Source organism: Pyrgilauda ruficollis, unplaced genomic scaffold (genome assembly GCF_017590135.1).
Source record: "Pyrgilauda ruficollis isolate IOZ18807 unplaced genomic scaffold, ASM1759013v1 scaffold67, whole genome shotgun sequence".
Classification (NCBI taxonomy): Eukaryota; Metazoa; Chordata; class Aves; order Passeriformes; family Passeridae; genus Pyrgilauda; species Pyrgilauda ruficollis.
Genome location: NW_024528488.1, coordinates 1135319 through 1158334, shown reverse-complemented (window position 1 = coordinate 1158334; position 23016 = coordinate 1135319). Strand labels below are relative to the sequence as shown.

Genomic DNA, 23016 nt, shown 5'->3' with positions numbered 1-23016 from the left:
TCAAGTGCTGGGTGATAATTAAACACAAATAGGACATGCAGAGCAGGTTTTCCCCAGGGAATGCCTGGAAGTGCATGAGGGAAGGATGGAAACCAGGAATAGCTGGGAGAGGTCCCTCTAAAAACAACCCCAACCCTCAGCACAGAGCAGAGGGGGTGGGAGGAGAGGAAAACCCCTCTGGAATGCTCCTGGTCCCTCCTGGGTACCCAGCACTGCATCCTGCCAGCACATTCCTCTGGGCTCTGTGGCTGCACAAGACCAGGTCAGCAAGGAGCTGAAGGAGCCTGGAACAGGAGTTCTTCCCTTTCCAAGGCTTTTCCTGGGGCTGCCTCAGCTTTGGGAGCACCTCTGGGGGCTCTCTGCTCCCAGAAACGATGGAAACAACACCCCAGGGCTGCTCCACACCAACATTCCCACCTGGAGATCCTGTGGTGCTCTGGGCACCTTCAGCTCCTGCCAAATCCCACTCTGCAGGACTGGGGAAGCTTCCTGAAGCTTCCCAGCTCCCTCCAAGCCCATCTCCTCCTCCATCCCAGCCAGGACGGCTCTGCATCAGAGCAGGTGGATTTTTATTCCAAGGAATTAACTTGGAAAGGAAATCACTAAGCACAAGAACAGACCAAGACCTAAAAGCTTTTACAAACTGCTTTTCCTCACCCCTAAAGAGGCCATGGAGAACTAAAACTATGGACAACCCAATTATTCCCACTTTTTCCCTGCAGAGCAAACAGCACCAATTGGATTTTCTCTCCCACGGGTGACAACAGCAAAAGAAAACCCCAATTTAAGAATCCACAGAACAAAGTTCACATTTAAGACATTTCAAATGAAGCTCCACGAGTCCCTCTTGTGCTTCAGAGTAGGAGTTTTAACACAGAGTATGAGAGGCCACTACACGGTTACACCTGGCTGTAGCACAGGAGACACTGGGAAAAGGCAGGAAGCCACAGAATATCCTGGAGAAACCATGGAATGTCCTGGAGAAACCATGGAATGTCCTGGTGAGGCAGGAGCAGCTCCAGAAAAGGGAGAGTTTTACCCAAGCAGAGCCCATCTGCAGCAAATAGATCCCTCTTCCCTCCCAGCTCTCTGTGACAGGAATCCAAATGCACTGCTCCAAATAAAAGCAGGATATCTGACCTCACAAAGCATGGCTGCTTCCCTAGGAATCAACCAGTTGCAGGAACTTTCCCCAGCAGCAGCAGATTCCCAACAGCAGTAACAGCTCCTCCATTCCTCCCACACTTCCAGAGAGCAGAGGATGCTCCAGGAGCAGGGAACACAGCTTTCCTGGGCAGAGGATGCTCCAGGAGCAGGGAACACAGCTTTCCTGGGCAGAGGATGCTCCAGGAGCAGGGAAGAACACTTTCCTGGGCAGCAGAGGATGCTCCAGGAGCAGGGAACACAGCTTTCCTGGGCAGCAGAGGATGCTCCAGGAGCAGGGAACACAGCTTTCCTGGGCAGAGGATGCTCCAGGATGCTCCAGGAGCAGGGAACACAGCTTTCCTGGGCAGAGGATGCTCCAGGAGCAGGGAACACAGCTTTCCTGGGCAGCAGATCCCAGCTGAGCTCAGGACACTGCTGGGCTTTGAGCCGCTCCTCACTTCTGCTCTGCAAACAGCCCAGAGCTGCCACCAAAACCAAAAAGCTTCTCCTTCATTGGTTTTCAAACCATGGGCTTGTGGAAAAAGAGGAAACCCTGGAATCTTTTCCAGCTCCTAAGTTCCAGCATCAGCATGAAAGGCTCTTAATACACTGCAGCCTTTGCCTGAGCCTGCACACACAAAATCCAAGAGGTTTAAAAGACGTTAATTTTTGGGTTTGGCTCTGTTTTGCCACTGGAGTTAAAAGCAGCAAGATTACTCCAAGCTTACAACACTGAGTAACCTGGTGGTGGTTGTACACACGTATAGTAACACTGGAGTTTTGTAGAGACAACCTTTTTAGGAAGGAAAGATTATTCAACTCCTCCAATGGCAATTCCAAAGGCAAAGCACCATACAAACGTTTCCAGGAGCTTTCTGCAAGCTGGATTTGTACAATAATTAACCAATGGCACCTTTAGGTCCTTCAGTAGTCAATCAAAACCCTCTCCAGTTTTGGATCTCTAATGAAAATTAGAGAATTTATTAAATATATCCAAAGAACTGATGATCCATAGAGTAACTGGTCCTAAAATGTGCCTGTCTTGGCTTCATGTTCCATTGTCTCTCAGATTTGGGGATGCATGTTGCCCATTACCCCCTGGAAAGAAAAGACAGGGCTGATCCATCAGTCACACCTGGGTCAGCATTTCCAGTGTTTTATTTTTAATCAATCACTCTTATAGCTCCCACTCCTTCCTTGACAACAACTTCATTTAAGTCTGACAAACCCTCAATACTAAAAAACTTCCTCTTTGGTATTCCAGGCAATGGAGAAACTCTGTGCTCTCTTTTTCTCTGGATCTTTCATGTGCTTTATAAAATAGGTATTTTCTTACCCAGAACAGCCACTCAGGGAGGTTTGGGTTGGGTTTTGGACACTGGATCTACCCAGTGATTTCACCGTGGGTTAAAAGCACATGAGCAGAGTTATTGCACTTTCTGGTGTTGCAGTGGAATGTTTCTGCTTTCACTGGAGATTGGGAAGGCTCAAATATTTTCAGCTGGCTTCCAAACTTTTTATAAAAGAGAAAATCTGATTTGAAAACTTAATGGCAGCACCTAATTGAAACAACAGCTTGAGAAGAGAGCAGAGCAGCATCCTGAACAAAGCTGCACAGGGGGATTCTGTGCAATTCAGCACAGAACAAGGACAGTGGCACAGCTTTCCTGGGGAGGGGAATCCTCCAAGTCCCCAAGGCCTCACCACAATCTCAGAAATGTCCTCAGGCCTTGACCTTGATAAGCAGCACCTTGAGCTTATCAGGAACACTGGCTGCTCCCAGGGCTGGAGTACAAACTCCTGGGTTTAGCTACCAGCCCTGGAATCTGATTTTTCTTGCCTGAAGAACAAGCCAAGTGGAACATTTTTGTTATTGACATTTCAAAGGAAGATATTGACCCAAATTGCATCCAGGCTGGAAAGTGACTCTGATAAAAGTAACTCTCTATAAACAGGGAAAACTCATGGGGAATTTTTCCCAGGGATACACCTGGACCTGGTCCTTGGGGCTGTGCCAGAGCCAAAGCACTGGGAATGCTGCTCTCCTGGATTATGGAGTACTTTGGATTTGTGAGCTCAGCCTCTAAGGGAGCTCCTGTTGTGCTTACAGGGAATTCTACATAAAGCCCTTGTTCAATTTCTTACCTGCTGATTCTCTGCTGTTGAGTTCAAGTGCTGCTACTGATTCTCTGATTCCAGGAAAACTTTAGGCCTGAATTGTTGATAATTCCAGGGCTCAGTCAGGGAGGCTGCTCCACTCTGAACCCTGTGACTCAACAGGAGAATGTCCCTCATTCCCTTTCATCCTGACCCTTTTCCATCCCCAGCCTCCACGCTGATGATTTTACTTTTAGATTGCTTTATTTTCTATTTTAGTTTTTCTCTGTGTGCTTTAACCATTTAATAAGTAAGAGAGTGAACCTTGCAAATGAATTTGGTTACACCTTTTTATATCAAACCTGCTTTTGCTGATGCCCCTCCCAACGATTTTTGGGTGACCTTCAAGCACTCATTTGTGACACCCAATCCCTGGGAGAGAAGTCCTTGTTTCTTCTGTTTCTTCCCAAGTTCATTGCCACTAGAGATACTGTTCATGAGACAGACAAAACATCCCTAAAGTTCCTGGAGTCTGAACATTCCCTAGAATCACTCAGCAAGTGATTTTATCATTTCAGGCCCCATTTCAGTACCAGAACACAGCCCCATCTGTAACTGCTGTCTCATCAATGATTCCAGCTTGGAACAGTTAGTCTCTAGCTTCAGTTTAACCAACATCACAAAATAAGAGAGAAAAATTCCACATAAATGTTCTGCTGTCTTTCCTCATTTCCAATCCTCCCTCTTATCACAAATCCATGTGTTGTGGCCTGGCTCTGCACTCCCATCAATAAAGGAGGTCCATAAAAGCTGACTCTTCAAGAGGTCAGCTTGGAAAAAGCTGCTGAACTCAGGGGAACAGCAAAAACCCTGGAGAAGCTGCAGCAGAAGAAAACCTCTCACAAACACCGACTACAGACAGGACCAACAGCACCCTGCAAACTCCAGCACAAAACCTGCAGTGGCCTGGCTGGACACAGACACAGTCCCAGAGAAGGCACAGGGTTTGGTTTTGTGTAACAAATATGCATAGGAAACAAAACATCAATCAGTTCTGGTACAAGGCAAGGGTCCATGCAGAGACTCATTCACAGCTAAGAGAGGTTGGGGGAGTTTTTATCATTTGAAGACGGACTAAAATTTTTTCTTGTTTTAAGATGACCTTGGACCACCACTGAGAACAGAGGGATTTGCATCCTTCCTCCTGTGGTTACTGCCCAGCTCCTCATGGAACTGGCAAGGTTTCTTCCAGCATCAAACAGCAGAGCTGGCAGGCAGCCCTAACCCTCAGAAATGCACGTGTTGCCACTGAAAGCCAAGTTCCCAGGAATGCCAGGCAGGCTCCTGGCAGCTCTGCATCACCTGAGCTGCAGGAGGTGCCCCCCAGCAGCTGCTCCCCCAGCCCTGCACACCCCTACTCACACTCAGCTGCAAATGGGGGCTGCAGCAGCCCCCCCGAGCTTCTCCCAGCAGCTCCCAGAGCTCATCCCTGGTGCTGAGCCTGCCCATCCTCCCCGGAGGCTCCGAGATCCCGGGGCTGGGCTGGGCTCTCCTTGTGCTTCTGGTGCCCCAGGGAGGGGCCATTGCTCAGCACTGGGGCTGCCCCCTCTGCACAGTCCTGAGGAGGATTTGGGGCTTTGGCAGCAGCAGCTCCTGCCTTGCGTGAGGTGCAGCCTTTGCTGGGCGAGGGGCTGTCGAGGACAGGGAGTTTCTGCACAAATAAAAAGGCATAAAAACAAATAATTAATACCTAGATGCCAGAGAGGAACAAAAACCAGGTGTCAACACAACAGCCCTGTGGCAGTGCCTCTTTTCCAGCTCAGAAATCCAGCACTGAACTAGCTGGACACAAATCCTCAAATGCCTGACACAAACATAAGAAATACCTGGACAAAGATCCTGCCATGTCTGACACAAACATCAGTGTTTAAGCAATAAAGCTGAATAAAGCTGAAGCTTTCAGCATTCACATCACCCCAGCAAAGGACACTGATGTTCTTCACACTGGTGTGTTTTAAAAAATGTGTTTTGATTTCTTTGGGGGTGGTTTGGGGTTCTTAACACACAGAGGTTTGTCAGTGAACCCCTCATTTTTACCCAGCTGGCTGATTCATCTGTCATTTAGCCTGGCTGGGTGTCAGTAGCTGCTGCCCTCAGCCCAATGATTCTGGCAGTCCCCTGGAGAACTGGGACAAAACACAGCTCCAGTACCTTGAAACACCATAAACATCAGTGATTGTGATGCCTTTTAATCATATACAAGGGACATAGAGTATCCATGTTTGGAGTAAAGTAAGAATAGCATTTACCCTATGAAGGGCTGGCTTGGATCCTGGCCCTACAACAGTGAATGGCAAAAAAATCCCCAACTAAACAACTCCACTCATATTTTTAAACTAAAATTTTAACAGCATTCTTTTTCCTAGGAGAGATATGAAGAGGTATCTTTGCTTACATTATTTTAAGACCTGTTGAATAAATCCACATGAATTTCAGTCAGTATATTCATCTGTATACTCAGTATATTTATTTTAGTCAGTATATTTATCTGATTTGAGTTTATATGATGGGAAAAGGGGAAATAAATGCCAATATTTAATGGCCAATATTTATATTATATTATACAGGTATAATTTTATACAATATATAATATATATGTATAATGTATAATTTCTGTATTTAATGGCCAATATTTACATTTAAGTATAATTTTATAATATATATTTATATTTTCTATATGCATATTGTATGTATTTACATAATATCTGTATAATGTATAATTTATCTATTTAATGACCAATATTTATCTATTAATATCATATATATGATTTTATACAATATATTTATATAATACATGTACAATTTCTATATTTAATGGCCAATATTTATTTCTATGATAGTATTTCTCTGATAAGGCCAATATTAACCCTCTCAGTTAACCCTTCCCACCCCCAGGCTATTTGCAGCCCCTGTGCCTCACGTTTTCCAGCTCGGCTGCGTTGTCCTCCAGGGTCACCCTCTGGCTCAGGCAGCTCAGCAGCTGGTCCAGCACACACTGCTTGGGGTGCATGCCCTTGTCAAAGCGGTTGTACATCCCACACCAGAACCTCAAAACCAGGCAAAAACCAGCAATTAGGGACTCAGCTGGACATTGCTGCCAACAAAGAGATGCTGGGTAATATTTTTAACAAACTGAGATGAGGAATTAATTTGAAAACCTGCCACAGCCTTTGGATTATTGAATTCAACATCAATGGGCAACTTTTCTTCAAGTTAAAAAATCTGGCAGTAAATATTAGAATAGGATGAAAATACTTTTTTTTTTTTTTTATATAGCAGATTTATTGGAAGCTTGGGCAGCTATCTTCCACTCCTTAGTTTGCCCTGATGCCTCAGGTTTTAGCTTTTCTATTTTTCACATTCTGTGCTGCTTTAGTGTGTGAGTCTGGGCTTCACATCAGGGGATGGTGAGCTCTCTGCACAGAGCAGGGAGACAAAACAATTCCTGCTCTAGCTGGGGACCAAGGACAAATGATCCAAATTCAGGCCCACGAGCACAAACAACGTGGGCTGAAGAGAGAAAAACAAGGATGGGACTGCATGGGTTGGAGCTGGAATTGGACAATTAGCTCCAATATGCAAATGGAGCAGAACTTATCGAAGTGAGAGACCCCGTGACCACTCGTGCATTTTGTGCCCATTTTGGTTCATCTTGGGCGCAGCCCTGGCTGGGCTCTTGTGCTGCCCAAGGTGGATTCACTGAGGCCTTTAATAAATCCCTACTTTATTCTTCAGCTCTGTCCAGTCTCTGTTCTAGGGCAGCCTTCCCAAGGCATCAGCCCAACCTCCGAACTTTCATTTGCACACACAGCACTTACAATCTCATTTTCATCTCCCTCTCTCTCAGCAGGGCCCAGGAGTGATGCAGAAACAAAGCCTGAGAAAAACCCTGAACTGAGCACCAAAATTCTTGCTTGAAAGACTTCCTTAATATACATTAAAAAGGAGGAAAAGAGGAACTGTTTCAAACACTTCAGTGTGACAGAGCAAGCAGACAGGGAGTGTGTGTGGGTCTGTCCAAAGTTCTGCTTTTCCTTGCCTTTCCCCACCCTCTTTTCTCAACACCAAATTACAAATATTATTTTAAATTACAGCACCTGAATTCATTTCACCTTTGCACTGCTCCTCTTAGTTTATGCCTGAGGAACAGAGGGGAAAGGTAAAACAAACCAAGCTAAATCAGTGCAAATTTATTTAACATGAGTTATTAATGACAGAAATGTCCCCCTCCTTCCTCTTCTCAGCTGAGCCACTTACTGGAAACTGAAAGGTAGAGTGTTTGGTTGAAGCTCTTTGTAAGCTGTAAATCCTCTGTACAAAGGATTTCTCAACTCCTGCTTCCTCTGTAAGAGGAAAGGCCACAGGGAATGGGTCTTCTCAAAGATTCTGCCAAGTACAAAGAACATCTGATCACTAAAAAAAAGCAGCAAGTGGATTAGTAACTGCAGCTGTTGAGAGCAGAATTAGATTAAGGGAGCTAAGAATTGTTTTTATGCTGGATCTGATTGATTTCATAAGCACAGGATATTAAAATGGACACTCTCCTGTCCAGAAGGGATATCTGCAAGTTATTATTGTGCTCCAAACCAAAACACCTTTTTTGGGATACAATTCATATTCTTTTCTCACATTGGTTAAGGGTAACATTGCCTCGATAAATGGTTATATTCCACAATCTCCAATTCCATAAAACACACCCTGTTCCAGACATTCCAAGGGATCTGTGGCCTGCTGGCTCCAGGAACCCCCAGCTCACCTGAGCTCCTCCCTCTCCCTGTGGCAGGTGCCCAGGAAGTTGCCAAACTGGCAGGAATAAACGTGGTCATGGATCTCCAGCAGGAAGCGCTCGCTGAACTCGAAGGAGCAGGGGAACTGCTGCATCAGCTGCCACACACACTCCACAAACTGTGTGAACACAGGGGACACCTCCTTGGGGTCCCCGTCCAGGTGGCCACACCTACAGGTGCAAAAAGCAGAATAAATCTTCTGTCACCCACCACAAAATGTCCCCTTGCCATCAGTTTTCTTCCAGATCAGGTTTATGCTTTGATTTTGGGAAAGTCCTGAGAAAGTGGCAGAGATCCTCTCCCAAGGATGGCTGCAGGAGAATTCCAGGTCTGGCTGGAGCACTATGGATGAGACAGAGTGGGGTCACCATCCCTAGAAGTGCTCAAGAGATGTGTGGACATGGCACTTGGGGACAAGGGTTAGTGCTGGTGCTGGCTGAACTTCATGATCTTGGAAGGCTTTTCCAGCCTTCATGATTCTGTGATTCCACAATTAGCACTCCCCAAATAATAGAATTTTGCAGGTAGGAAAACACCCAGAATTCAAGCCACGATTTTGTAAAGCAATAAAAACACAGTAATGAAACAACAGCCTTAGAAGACCCTGGCTCTGTGTCACCATGCCAATATTTTCCCAATGTTTTCTCCTTTTAATTTCAATTTTTCATGGGATCCCCTAAACCTGCAGACAGTTCTGGTTTCACTCCCCCCAGGGGAATGTGCCCCTCTCACCTGTGTGAGAACTTGTGGCCCATTGCAATCCACTCCTTTTCTATCAGGACCTGCAGGTTCAAAGCAGGGATTAAGAAAAGAGCATTAATTTGGTTAAAAAAGCAAAATGAAACCTTTGATGTTAAAGCCTAAAAAGCTGACAACCTGCTGCCCCTATTGCTATGAACATATCCCCAGAAATCAATGGGAACAGGAACTGTGATTTATAGATTATCCAGTTACCAAGGCAATGGCCCTGCTGGAATCAGAACTCATTTCAAAACTACCATTTCGAGGGAGTTTCTAAGTTGTTAAAATCATAATATATAAATATATTGAGCTCAAAGAATTAACAGCTTAATATTACACTGTACTATTTAATTTGGAAAAGAGTGCTGTAATATCCAGCAAAATAAATCAGCAACTGAAGTTCAACAAATATTTAACAGACAAAAAGAAACATATGAAGTACAGCTGTGTAATGAGGAGTTCAGGATGAAATCAGAACAACTATGTGGCATTTTTAAAATAGATGCCTGTAGTTACAGAAAATAGTAACTGTTATAATCTGTTTTCCTTACTGATAAATAAGATAAAATAAAATAATCTGTTTTAGAGATGTCTCACAAGGAACTACATGACTGAAGCTGCATCCATCATTACTTTGCTGGATCACATCTAAAGATAATTCCTGCTATCATCATCCAGATTAAGAGGAGGAAGCAGAAACTCACAACAGAGTTCTTAGAAAACTTCATTTAAATGGCTTTTTGAATTTTTCCATTCCTGCACTGCTGATGAATTAATTTAGGAATAAGCCCATGTCAGGGGACGTGTGCCTACAAACCAGGAGGACAGACAGGGATGTGTCTGTCATTGCTCCTGCTCCTGAGTGAAATCCTGTTCTCAGTTCATGCAGGATTCTTCAGAGACAAAGCCCAGGCAGATGTTTAATGTGCTCATGGAATTTTAACTGTTAAAAGACTGCAGTATAATCCAGAAACAAAAATAGAAACAATAAAACCAGCATGGAATGCAAAGAAACAGTCCTGGCACTGGAAAAGGCAAAATCTGCATTGTTCTGATTTCAGGGATTCCTTCAAGGAGCTTTCCTGAGACAGAGCAGCTCTTCAGATATTTAACCAGAGATGAATGGAAAGAAACATCACAGACTGCCCTGTATTCATGCACTAAAAGCAAACAGCCAAATTAAAAACTGCACTAGAAGCAAACAGCCAAATTAAAGTGAAATGGCTTTTAAAAAAGTGTGAAATTATGCAGATTTGACTGATGAACAGGAGACAGGGCTGAGTTCAGCCAATTTCAAATCCCAGCAGGTAAGAGACACGCAGGACAAACTCCTCCAGCACTTTTTGGTGGATTGCTGCCAGAGCTGCATCCTTTGCTGAGATCTCTCATTAGTGGCTCCCATGTAGACATTGCAGGAAACAAGGATTTGGGAATTGTCAATCAGCTGCTGCCGTGCTGCTCACAGCAATTCCAGCTCGTTACAGAACCAAAGCTGCTTTATGTAGGTCACCCATACTTGTCCCAGGAAATGGCCTGAGCCCTTCCCCAGGGCCTGCTGGCACTGGAACTGCAGCATGTCCTTACCATGAAGCCTTTGAAGGTCCTGTAGAAGGGGTCCAGGAGGAGGCTGGCCAAGGAGCAGACCTGGGCCGTGCGGTCCCAGCCGTCGGAGCAGTGCACCAGCACGCTGGCCCTCTCCTCCCTCACAGCCTGCCAGGGACACAGCACAGAGCTCAGGGAAAGGCTGTCCCTCCCCTGCACCACCCCAAAACCCCGGGGGAGTGGTGGCCATCTCTCCTCTGGCCTGTGGAAATGCACATTCCATCAAGAGAAGCCCCAGCTAGAGCAAAGTGCTGCAGCAGGCTGGTAAAAAACAGCACCTGTGATCTCTGGAAGGCCAAGGATTCCCAGGCTCTTCCTCTGAGGAAAAAATTTGGTGGATGAGTAAAAAACAGTTGGACACCCAGGAATTAGAACTTCAAGATAAATTAGAAGAGTTGATGCCAACTTCCCCCTATCCCATCGCCTTTTGCCACTTAGGGCAGGAGAGAAACCAAAGTTTCTCACTTGTGACGTGGGCAAATTGTGAGACAACCAAGGTTTACTACTCACTCCTCTCACCACACACTTCCTGCACACCCTGTACTACTCCTGAGTGACTTCCTTCCTTCTGCCTGACCTGCAAAGCCACCAGCTCTGCAGAAAAGAGGACTATGTTGAATAATCAAAATTAGTGTCCACATCACAGCAAACCAGGAGAAAATAAACTAGTCAAAACAACCCCTCAATTCAAGCAGAGCAGTGGATGAATAATGAGCACAGGGTTAGGAATTGTTTGCACTGCTATATAGAAAGGTTTATAAAGGTAATTTATTCACATTTTGTGATCTTATGTTTCACGTGAGCTCTAATAAAACCCTGGTACAATACATGACACAGGACCTGTTTGCCCAGCAGCTGCATGACCCAACATTTTTGGAGAGATTGAACCAACCTGAACAACACCTTCTCCTCAGAGCCACCTTCCCAACCCTGCAGCAGTCCCCAGCACAGCAGGGGACATTTTGGAATGCAGCTGGAGAGCAGCTTTACCTTGGCCAGGAAGACACCTGCATCCATCACAGCCTTGATGTGCCGTAACCAGCCCGAGTTCTCCAGCCCTGTCAGGAAATCGCTCATGGAGGGAGACTTCATCTCACACACTGGGAGCACACACAGAGAGTCAGAACAGCATCCTCTGCACCTCTCCTTTATCCCCCTGACAATTTCAAGTGCTTGCAGCAATATCCTGTCTAAAGGACACACTAATGGTTGTGTATCTAAATTTCATAACTAAAAAATTGCTGGTTTTGTGAGAATTTCAGGCTCTGGAAATCTCCTCTCGCTCTTTGTTTAAAGGGTAACTCGTTATTTATTCAGCTGTGGTTTTTCCAGCAGTGAGCTGGAACTTCACTTTTACACCACCATCACATCTACAACCACTCACTCACTTCCCAGAGATTTGAAGTTATTTCTCTCTAATTTAGAGACAGAAATAACAAATCTAACCTTGAAGGCAACTCAGCTGCTCTAATGAAATCCAGCAAAGAAAACACTTGGAGTAATAAAGTTCAGAACAGTCCACAAGCCCCAGTGAACGAGATTTTATCACTGTTGGAGAAGAACATGGGAGCAAACAAGTTTTTATTCTGCCTCTTCTCCCACCATAAAATAAATCTGTCAGGAAGAGGCAACTGAGGACTCAGAGCTGTGATCAGGCCACTCTTTTGGGTGGGAACAGCCCCATTTGTGTCCAAGGTCACCATGGATCCTGCAGGGCCACCTGGGAGCACCAACTACCCAACTATTTTGAAAAAAATATGAGTATTGTGGCTGTTACTAAAATATTAAACTCCTATTTTGGAGTACAGCACTTGAATTGCAAAACTGTCCAAAATTCTAACAATGAAACTCTGGGCCTCATTACCCTCTTGATCCCCAATCTCAGGTCTCTTTTGCCCTGCTTTGCATTCCTGCCTGTGGTCACAATGAGCTTAATTACTTTGCATTTTCATATATTTAGATATTAAAACATTAATTTAATACATTTTAAAGGAGTTTGGTTAAAAGGAATCAGAAATAAATGAAAAGTTAGAACAAAGTATGTATGAGACTCAAGTCTTTGGAAGATCATGCATTTCAACTCAGAAATACTGTTAATACTCCAAATATAGCAAACCCCAAAAAGCATTGCTGAACAACTTCTGTTAGTTTTCCTTCAATAAGTCATGAAGCAACAATGAGACTGTCTTAGCTGTAAAATGTAATATTCTCTAACCTTTTTCTAATAATTTAGCACATTCATCAAGGAATGCTTTTAGTATTAGTTGCTATTTTTGAACCACTATAAAACCAAGCACAAGAACAAAGAAAATGTCAAGCAGGAAAGCATTTTAACAGCATTAATACTTTCAGTCCCTGAATGCAGCAAACAAAGCAAGATGCTGACTTTGCTTCCATCAGAACACGTTTGTGCATGGAACCTTTGGGTATTTGGCAGGAAGTTCTGTCCAGAGGGGTAAGAAAGACAAACCCCTCCCAGGGCTGTACCCACCTTCCAGCAGTTTCTGCAGGCTGCTCCTCATCACATGGATGTTCTCTATGCCAATGAATTTAAAACGAATGTTTTCATAATTATCTTCATTCTCATAGCCCTTCCCAGCAGCTCTGTTGGCCATGGCATTCAACTGGCAAATTCAAAGAGCAGAAGAGAAGAGAAAATCACAACAAAATTCAGAGAGGCTGTTTTGCAAGTCCCTTTTTTTTTTTTCTTTTGTTTTGTTGTTGTTGTTGTTTGAATCTCCCAGAAAACATACTGGACAAAGCTGTTACTCAGCTGTACTTCCCCACCTCCCAGACAGTTCTTTCAGCTGTTTCACTAAAATTACTGCAGTTTCATTAGTCAGAGGCTCATTAAAACCCTCCTTAGGGTAGTATAAACCCCCTGTTTCTGCTATCAGAGACACTAAACCTGCCCCAACTGAGTTGACCTAAGGAAATTCAGAGACAGGCACAGGAAAGCAGAACTAGGAAAGCCATTTTTAACATTTTTACATACAGGGTGGTATAGAAATAGTAAGGGAATTTCCAATTTTCACTGACATACATGTACAGAGGAAATTAAGCCACCTGAGGGAAACACAGAAACATTGAAGATGAGCAGAAAGAACAGAGCAACTGCAAGACAGAAGCAGAAAAGAAGCCAATTGCTCTAACATTCCCCAAACCAGTTCAAGAGCTGCCAGGACATCTCTGGTGGGGACAGAAAACAGAGCAGCTCAACCCCCCTTATAATTTGGCAGCTTTTGGGAGAGAAGAGCCAGATATGGTGCAGACACCTTTAGAACTGTAAAATAACCCCAGTGCCTCAGTTCTGCCAGAGAGGGACAGGTTGGCTTAGAAGAAGTGTCACCAGTTATACGTTCTCCCCTCGCCACCAAATGCTTTAGCAGATACTGCCACCAGTGATGGATTTCAGTGGCACATCTCTGCCACTGGCATCTGTCTGCACCAGAAGAAATGCACATATCATGGCAGAACAGGGGATCTCTAGAGAATGTCACACTAAAATCCAAAATACACACTGGAGCAAGATGTGAAATACTCCCCGTTTTCCCCAAAAATACACTTTCTTTCTTGCCCTTGCCACAGTTTAACTAAACCTGTAGTTTATATGAAATAACTGCAAGATCTGAACAGTGAAGCAGGTTCTCAGAAAGCTCCATTTTCAAATAATAAGAGCAATTTAAATCTTTGCATTTAAATAATTGTGTGCTATGAAAACCCTTATATTCTAATTGGCTTCTAACAAACCCCTAATCCATGTTTACAGGAGAATCATTGGAATTGGGTTTCTAAATTCAGTTCCTCAAGATGACAGTCATTAAAATTTTAATTTTGCAAATACTTCCTTTCAAATAAACCCTCAGCTCTCAAGTTCTAGCCCCAAACAGTGGGGCTGAGTTGTATTAAGCTCCATCACAAGTCTTATTTTTAAAAGGAAAAAAAAAGGGGGAGGGATTGCTATTCACAGCTCCACTTCCTCCCCGATCTGCCAGTAAAAGCACTTCAGCCTTGTGGAACTGAATCCTGAGGCTTCTCTCCAACTCCACTTCTAGTTCTCTCCTTTGTCCTTTAGGACTCTGCAGGAAAATGCTTCACTGTCCCAGCCAGGTTCACAACTGCCAGTTCCATCAGGTCATCCTCAACACAAACCTCAAACCCAGGATACTCCAGGAGGCAAAAATCCTTAGGATCAACTTCACATTCCATTTCTACACCCTGAACCAGGAGCCCGATCCCACATTCCTCTGCAAGACCAACCCAGAACTGTGACAGAATGAACTGGAAACAGCACTGCACATTCACACAAGAGATTTAAAAGCAGCCCAGAGCCCATGGAGGTACCTTTGGCCTCGTGTCTACAACATACATGAAGGGGCAGCCGGGGTTGGCCTCTCGGATGGCCTGGAGCATCTGCTCGTCCTCCAGGCAGCGCGCGCTGAACCCGGCCAGGGGCTGGCTGCAGCGGCACAGGGCAGCCTGCAACACACACACACAGATCAGCCCTGCTCCCACTGCCCTCCTCCTGCCCCAGAGCCCCCTGGGCTCACAGCCTCAGCCTCTCCTCCTGCCCCACACCCCTCAGAGTCAGTTTAACTGTGCTCCTTCTGAGGAGCTGCTGCTGTGGGGGACACACACTGGGCCATTTCACAAAGTGACAACTTTGGGGAACTTGGAGTAGAGAGGGTGAGGAGGCTCCACCTGCTCTGCCTGATGGTCACCCCAAACGTCAGTAGCTCATGGAATCCCAGAATGGCTGGGTGGAAAGGACCTTAAAAATCTCACTGCACCCCCTGCAATGGGCAGGGACACCCTCCACTATCCCCAGGTGCTCCAGCCTGGCCTTGGACACTGCCAGGGATCCAGGAGCAGCCACAGCTGCTCTGGGCACCCCGTGCCAGGGCCTGCCCACCCTCACAGGGAACAATTTCTTCCCAATATCCCATCTGACCCTGCCCTCTGGCAGTTTAAAACCATTCCCACTTGCCCTGTCACTACGTTCCCATATAAAAGCCCCTCTACCTCCTTTCCATGAGCCTCCTGAAAGTATTGTAAGGCAGCAATTTCTCATGTTTTCCATCTGGTTTCTATTTCCAAACCATTCTGAGTTTTCCTTATCAGTTGTTGCTGCACATTCAGAGCAGCACAGGGTGTATTTTAAGGAAATTTCATTAGTTTCCAGCACAACTCCAGGCAGTGCCCAGGTCAAGGCATGCTTCCTCAGGAAAACAACAATTTGGCTGTGACTGAATTTTCCTAAGATCAGCATCTAAAACACTGCTGAGGCAGCAAAGTTATAAATTTACATTCTGGTCTTCAGTGGAAAAAAAATGAAACCTTCACTTATTCTGAACTAGTGGGGATTTATTTCAGGGTAGTTCCTCCTCTTCAATACTATGAAAATCCAGCCGAGTCAACACATAACTTGGTAAAACATTATTCAATATAACTAAAGAGGAGATTAAAAAACCCCACATCAGAAGGAATTGCTGAAAGCTGATTAAGAAAAAATTCCCAACAGGAAGCTTGGAAAGTCTGTGCTTTTGGCAGAGCTCTGGATGCATTCCAAGTGTTTGCCTTCAGCTCATTCTGTGACTCAGAATGAAATCCATTAAGAGAAGCACAGCTCTCAAAGGCCTCAAATCTAATAATTATCTTATTCTTTCCTTTCATTAGAAGGGAAGTGGACAAAAAGGAGAACCCTCATTCCCCCCAGGCAGCAGGCAGTGAAGCACTAACATTGTTTTCCTTGTACAAGTACGAAAGCACCGGAATCCGCCCTCGGCTCCTGAACCTTGAACTTCCCATCACCACGGCCTTGGTAGCAGCTCGAGGCACCACGATCTCAGGAGGGTATGTGCTGCAAACCTGAGGGAGAACAGAGAAAAAACCCAGATATTGCTCCTGAGCACTTTAAAATTCATGAAGAATTCATCTTTAGCTTATTACGTTACGAGGAAAACAATGCAGGAAACTATCAACTCTGCATCTGAACCTAAAAACTGGACTGCACAAAGCAGGTTTAAAGAAGTTCTTTAAATCCAGAAACGTAATGCAAGTTTCTAAATTAGATTCACAGAACGGTTTGGGTTGGAAGAGACATTAAAGCCATCCCACCCCTGCCATGGGCAGGGACACCTTCCACTGTCCCATGGAACACCAATCCTCATCCAACCCGGCCTTGGACACTTCCAGGGATCCAAGGGCAGCCACAGCTTCTCTGGGAATTCTATTGCAGGGCCTGCCCACCCTCACAGCCAAGAATTCCTTTCCACAAAAGAGAAATTAACCCTATTTAAAAAGTTCTCTCTAAATGTTATGCAACTGGAAAGGCACTTCCAGCACTCAGGTGGAATCCTCAGAGAGCAGCTTCATCATTTCTCCTCAAACAAGCACAGTATTTGCAGCATGGACTTCAAAGATAAGCTGCTCTCCAAGCCTGGCTTTACATCAGGCTTGACAACTCTAAAACACAGGCTGGAAACCGTGAGGAAACTCTAAAGCACCTGAGAGTTCCACTGCAGCAAGCAAAGCCTCTGAGTGATTACTGATTTGAGATGGCCACAGCAGCTACTTCTCATATCAGAGCTCAGTTCAGGCCCCCACAGGCAGAGGCAGGTAAAACTGGCAGTCACCTCTGACAGCACAGGCTTGTATTTCTTCAAGCCACAGCTTAAAGTAAAGAAAGTATCAGGGAAAGGGATTCAGAGTTATGAATATGTCGGTGTCTTCCTTGGAGTTGCTTGCCTTGCTTTTCAGTAGCCAGGTCTGACTGCACACAGCCCCAGAGGAAATAAAAAGGGAAATAATGTGGAGCAGGATTTTGAACAAGCTTGCTGACAAATGCTTTTGTTTCATGTTGTTTAGATCCAAGTTGGCCTTTCAGGGAAAATAACAGCAGCATGCAGCTCAGACTGGAATGACAGAGGGCCCTTAGGTAGCAGAAGATCCAACTGAGAAAGCAAAAAAGGCTCTGTTTTCCACTGCTGTTTTTCCTTCCCTTCCTTCCCTAGTCCCTCTCCACTCTGCCTCATTTCCCACCAATCCAAGCTGCTGCCATTTCCTTCTCTCCTCCACATCTGTCACCAGCCAGGTGGGACAGGCTTTGGAAATACCAAAAGAAGCTCAGGGTACTCGAGGCTTTGCTTAACAGATGGGTTGACATTTCTGCAGAAAAACAAGGCTCTGCTCTCTTGTCAGGGGGATCAAACACAAGAAGGTGACTATCCTGGAGCATCATCATTTGCAACTCCTCGTCAAGATGATGTGCTTTGACTCAGAGCAAGCGAGCTCCTTCCTCCCCAGAGGCAGCAGCAGGGCTGTCATTAATGACTACAAGGAGATAGTGCATGGAATGGCTCCTCTGGGCAGGAGTTACCTCATAGTCCTTGTTAATATCCGTTATTTCCCAGGAGTCGTTGGGAATTCCCATACGCTGGTAATCCAGTTTCAAATCAATCAGTTTCCATCCCATCTCCCGGCTCTCTTTGGACATTTTAGGATTGTAAGAGAAAGCATAAAGTTCTTCGGGTTTCACTGGGAAGGAGAAAGAAGAACATCAACAAGTTAGAGATGCAAAGACATCCAGGGAGGCCAAAACTTCTAGAAATCAATGACTGAGTGCTACAGAGGAGTATTCGAAGTATTTAAGACTTCTCAACCTTCTATAGATTTTTGGTTTGGGATAGTACCAAGTGCTAAAATTCAGGAATTTCCACTACTCAGTTCCCAAATGCAGGGAGATAGATTAATTCTAACAAAGTGTTTTAGTAGATTAATTCTAACAAAGTGTTTTAGCCCAAGCTGGAAGAAGTAATTTTTCCTAAACAAATTACTTCCTCCTGAATTCACTGTAGCAAGCATGTTAGATGGGATTTATATCAAAACCATTAAGCCATACATGAAAACATGGACTAAAAGATCTGCTTTCTGTGGAGAGTTCATACAACAGCTCCTGCACACCTGTAAGGTCATTGCCCAGCAACAAATTCTGAGACTGGCAAACTTGAGGGATGTCTGGAATATTGCTGCCAGCCCAATGAAGGCTGCAGGCTGGCTCTGACAAGTGCCCATTCACCATCCCAACCTCCTTCCCTCTCTTCACAAAATGCAAATCCAACCAATAACTCATCCAGCTGATTCCCAAGGCAGCTCCACAGAGGGAAACCTGTCAGAGGCTGATAAAGCAACTGGGTACCAAGCAGGTAACCCAGAGCTGTCCATCACATGTGTGCAAATAATCAGTAATGATGTGCTCTGCCAAAAATCCATGAAGGGAGCACACTCAGACATCTTAAAACAACAAAAATGTGCTGTTACAATCAAGGAGAAGAGAAAGAGAAAGAGAAAGAGAAAGAGAAAGAGAAAGAGAAAGAGAAAGAGAAAGAGAAAGAGAAAGAGAAAAAGAGAAAGAGAAAGAGAAAGAGGAGCTACAGCATTTACACAGTTAAGTAGAGACCAAAGGAAACTGGTGTGAGCCCCTGCAGTGACACCTCCCACACTTCAGGCACTACCCAGACCTCTAATTTTCAAACGTCAAACAGCAGTGATAGCTTTTAAATGTTAACACCACAAACCTGCCAGCTACAGCATCAGAGGCAGAACTTCAAAACTAAGAAAACTGCAAAGAGCACAAGGAGGTGCTGGGAATAGACACAGGCCTTAATATCAAATTAAAAAAACATCTAAACTGGGCAAAGCCCATTTCCCCTACAGGATTTTCAGCCCAGCCCTGTGTGAAGGCCAGCAAGAAGCTGCCTGGTGCCATCAGTTCCCCTCCCTCAGCCTGGTGACACAAATTGCAACTACAAATGACATGCCTGTAATAACACAACTCCAAAATGGGTTCCAGCATCCCAAAAGCAGAGGCTGCCAGAGGCAGAAGCCAGGTGGAATGCTCAGTGGAATGCTGTCCTGCAAGAAAAGCATGAAGATTCATCCATGCTGGAATAAAAAGCTGGAGCTAGAAGAGAGCACAGGGTTTTGAAGGTGTCTGGCTCACACTGCAAGAGTGACTCCAAGTCAGGGCAGGGTGAAGCACAGGCTTCACTGAGCAAACACTGCAGAGCAGCCTAACCACACTGCTGGAAACACAGCCAAGATGCCAAATTGTGGAATTTGGGAATTCTGTGAATGCCTGGATCAGCTGGAAAGGGCAGAACTGCACACAGCCAACAGCTGAGTCACACAGGGGACGGACAGTGGCCAGGTTTGGGATATGAACTTTGCACAGCTCTCCAGAAGTTCCTCATGGGAGACCACGTCACTCCCACTGCCAGAGAGTGACAAAATCACAGAGAGGTTTGGTTTGCAACAGCTCATCCAGTGCCACCCCTGGGACACCTTCCCCTGTCCCAGGCTGCCCCAAGCCCCAGTGTCCAACCTGACCTTGCAACTTCCAGGGATCCAGGGGCAGCCACAGCTTCTCTGGGCACCCTGTGCCAGGGCCTCACCACCCCCACAGGGAAGGATTCCTTCCCAATACCCCACCTAACCCTGCTCTCTCAGTGTGAATCCATACCCTGTTGTCCTGTCACTCCAGGCTCCTGTAAACAATCTCTCTCCATCTTTCTTGGCTCCCAAGACTGTGTTTAGCTTGGAAGCAAATGTCCTGCTCCACAGAACTCAGCTCCCTGAGACCTGCCTTTGTCCCTGGTGCTGGAAGCTGATTCTGATCCCACTCCCTCCCTCCCTCCCAAACCCAAGTGTGGGGTAGCAGAGCTTTCCCATGGCTCAGTTTGGAGCATTCCAGAGATTCCCAGGAGAGATTCCCAACCCCAGTACCTGGCTGGGAGAGCTTGAGCAGGGAGGTGAACACATCGTGGCAGTCCCTCTCCTGGCCAATCACAAAGTGAGCCACGTGGAAGTTCTTGCAGTGGATGAGCAGGGGGTACCCAGCCGTGGTCAGGGGCAGCTTCTCCACGCTGGAGATGTGGTGGTGCAGGATCTGGAGAAAAGGGAATAAACATCATTTGTTACTGATAAAGCTGTGAGCAGTGCAAGCAGATAGGAAACCTTTGCAATACAATCAGCTGTTTATGCTTCCTGCAGCTAAGGAGCAGCAGGAAATGAGTTAATTTGTGACATCAAACATAAACTGCACCCCAAACCCAGGGAACTAAAGCAGGACTGAAAAACTACAGATTTACATAAACTGCTTTCAGAGACAGATGTGCAGCTCAGTTTACCTGATGCACTTTGCTTTCCTTTCACCTCCATATGAAATACATTCTGTCATTCCCATTTTACCTCAAAATTAACAAAACAGGCTCATTTCAGGCTAAATCTGCACTTCTAAAAGCTGCAAATTCACATCTAGTGGTCTTGTATATTGAGTTTTAAATAGGAAATTGCAGAAGTTTTTTACATGCCTTGAACTGACACTAATTCCATGAGTGAACTCTATCAAGTCACATCACCATTGTGCTCATTTCCTTCCAAACCAGCTGTTTCTGGGAAGCACTGGGTATCAAAATGCTCTAAAAGACCACTGCGGCTGTGGAATTGCCAAACCTGCTCATTCTGGAAATGAGAGCATTAAGTTCCAGGACAAGAGGGAATGGCTTCCCACTGGGAAGGGCAGGAATGGAGGGCAGGGATGGACAGGATATTGGGAAGGAATTGTTCCCAATTGGGAGGGTGGGCAGGCCCTGGCACAGGGTGCCCAGAGCAGCTGTGGCTGCCCCTGGATCCCTGGAAGTTCCAAGGCCAGGCTGGACACTGGGGCTGGGAGCAGCCTGGGACAGTGGAAGGTGTCACTGCAGCGGTGAAATGGGATGATCCTTCAAGTCTCTCTCCATCCAATCCATCCTGTGACCTGAAGCAGCTTTCCCTGGCTTTCCCAGGTGTGTTTGCAGCCCAGCATACCCATGTTTCCTTCCTGACTTCAGCAGAGGCATCCACGTAGATCAGGTGTGTGGCTGTCAGGTACAGGGTCCCGCTCGCTGCCTTCCTGCTGGCGTAGCGATCCAGCAACTTCACATTTTCCACCTGCAGCAGGAACACAGCATGAGAACACCACAGAATCCCAGGATTGCTGAGGTTGGAAAAGCCCTCTGGGATCATGGAGTTCAGCCTGTGCCCAGTTCCCACCCTGTCACCCAGCACACATCCAGGTGTTCCTTGGACACCCCAGGGATGGGGACTCCAAACCTCTCTGGCAGCCCTTTCCAAGGCCTGATCACCCTTTCCATGGGGAAATTCCTCCAAGTCCAGCTCTGATGGAAGCACTGCCTAAACACCTGTTGAGCTCTATTCTTTCAACTTCTAATACACAGCTCATGAAGCAAAACAGAAAAACACAAGATCTTAAGTCCCCCCTGCAACACCAAGCCAGCCTTACACCATAAACTCAAATTATTTCTCCATGAATTAAAGCCACAAAGGTTAAGCAAACAGCCGTGGTTCGGCACCAGCAAACCCTAACAGGATTACTGGATTTGTAGCCAAGATGATCCCAGTTTGTTACTGTGTGAGGCTGCAGAAATAACAAGACAAAGAACTGCAAAGAAAAGATGTGCCTGTGCTCAGGGTGTTCAACATGTTGCTCTGAAAGGAACAGCCCTCTCCAGTCTGACTTCCCACTGCTCATTCCCTATCAGTAGCTACTTCTTGTAACTCACTTCCTGGCCTCCAAGTGTATTTCATAAACCACACCAAGCTAATTAATAAAAAAACAGCTTTAAAGAACTCGGCACAGACACAATAAAATATGGTACAGCACTGGATTGATTTTCTCCTGGCCTATTTGCTGCCTAATGAACGCAGATAAAATTTTTCTTTCACCATTAAGCAGAAACAACAGGGAAAAAAAATTGGATGGACAATGAAAACAAATGTTTTAACAGTAAATGATAGATTAGTTTTGGGTATTGAATGCGCGAGCTTCCTTATGTCTCCAGTACAAATGGAAAATCTCAGCAAATAAATTGGAGAGCTGAGGCCTGGGCTCGGTGTCCTCTCAGCAGGTCGTGTTTCTCAGCAGATATAACTATCAAATACAATATTGCCTTTTCAGGGCACTACAGACATGCAGCATCTCAGAGCAGGGGGTGACGAGCATCCCCAAACCAAAGTCCTACAGAATAAAACGAATAACAGTAACCTTCACTGCAGTGAAGGATAAAATTAAATTATCAACTGCTGCCTGAATAAATGCAATTCCTTTTAGCACAGCATTCCCGGAGCTCCTGTTTGATTTGATTCAATGGGAAAAACAAACAAACAAATAATAATAAAAAAAAAACAACCCAGAAAAAAAGCACCCTTTGGTTCCCTCCTTGGGACTGAGAGGAATCTCCGCGCTTTGACAGAAAGGAAACATTCCGGAATCGCCCCCAAACCACCTGGGGCTCTGCCCACCACCGCACCCCCTCCCCACAGGGCGCCGGAGCCACCAACACCCGGGGACCGCGGCGGGGACCCCTCCCCACCCGCAGCCGCTCGGGCCGTTCCGTTCCGCGGCGGGGAGCGGGCCGGGGCCGCGGGCGGCGGCGTTACCTTGGGGGTGCTGATGTGCTCCATGGCCGCCCGGCCCCGCCGTGAGGGGCCGCCCCGCCGCCATCAGGGCGCGCGCGCCCCGCCC

The 23016-nt window shown here is 45.8% G+C and overlaps 1 protein-coding gene across 1 annotated transcript; it reads right to left on the bottom strand.

Annotated features, from left to right (window-relative positions):
* Positions 1-1482: 1482 nt before the first annotated feature.
* MTMR8 (myotubularin related protein 8) lies at positions 1483-23012 on the bottom strand. The gene is made up of 14 exons (XM_041484664.1): positions 22932-23012; positions 21300-21422; positions 20217-20379; positions 17812-17969; positions 16173-16301; positions 14778-14912; positions 12925-13057; positions 11424-11533; positions 10416-10541; positions 8823-8872; positions 8060-8260; positions 7561-7689; positions 6224-6350; positions 1483-4954 (listed from the first exon to the last, which is right to left on the bottom strand). The coding sequence occupies exons 1-14, from the start codon at positions 22953-22955 to the stop codon at positions 4727-4729; spliced, it is 1836 nt and encodes a 611-aa protein (XP_041340598.1). The 5' UTR covers positions 22956-23012; the 3' UTR covers positions 1483-4726.
* Between the last annotated feature and the right edge of the window lie 4 nt (positions 23013-23016).

Bases quoted from the DNA above. Each gene is read 5' to 3' on its own strand.
- MTMR8 (XM_041484664.1), bottom strand. From the start codon at position 22,955: ATGGAGCACATCAGCACCCCCAAG. The intron at 16,302-17,811 runs GTAACTCCTGCC...GTTCTCCCTCAG, and splicing joins ATATTAACAAGGACTATGAG to GTTTGCAGCACATACCCTCC. The intron at 4,955-6,223 runs GTGAGGCACAGG...TTATTTGTGCAG, and splicing joins ACGCAGCCGAGCTGGAAAAC to AAACTCCCTGTCCTCGACAG.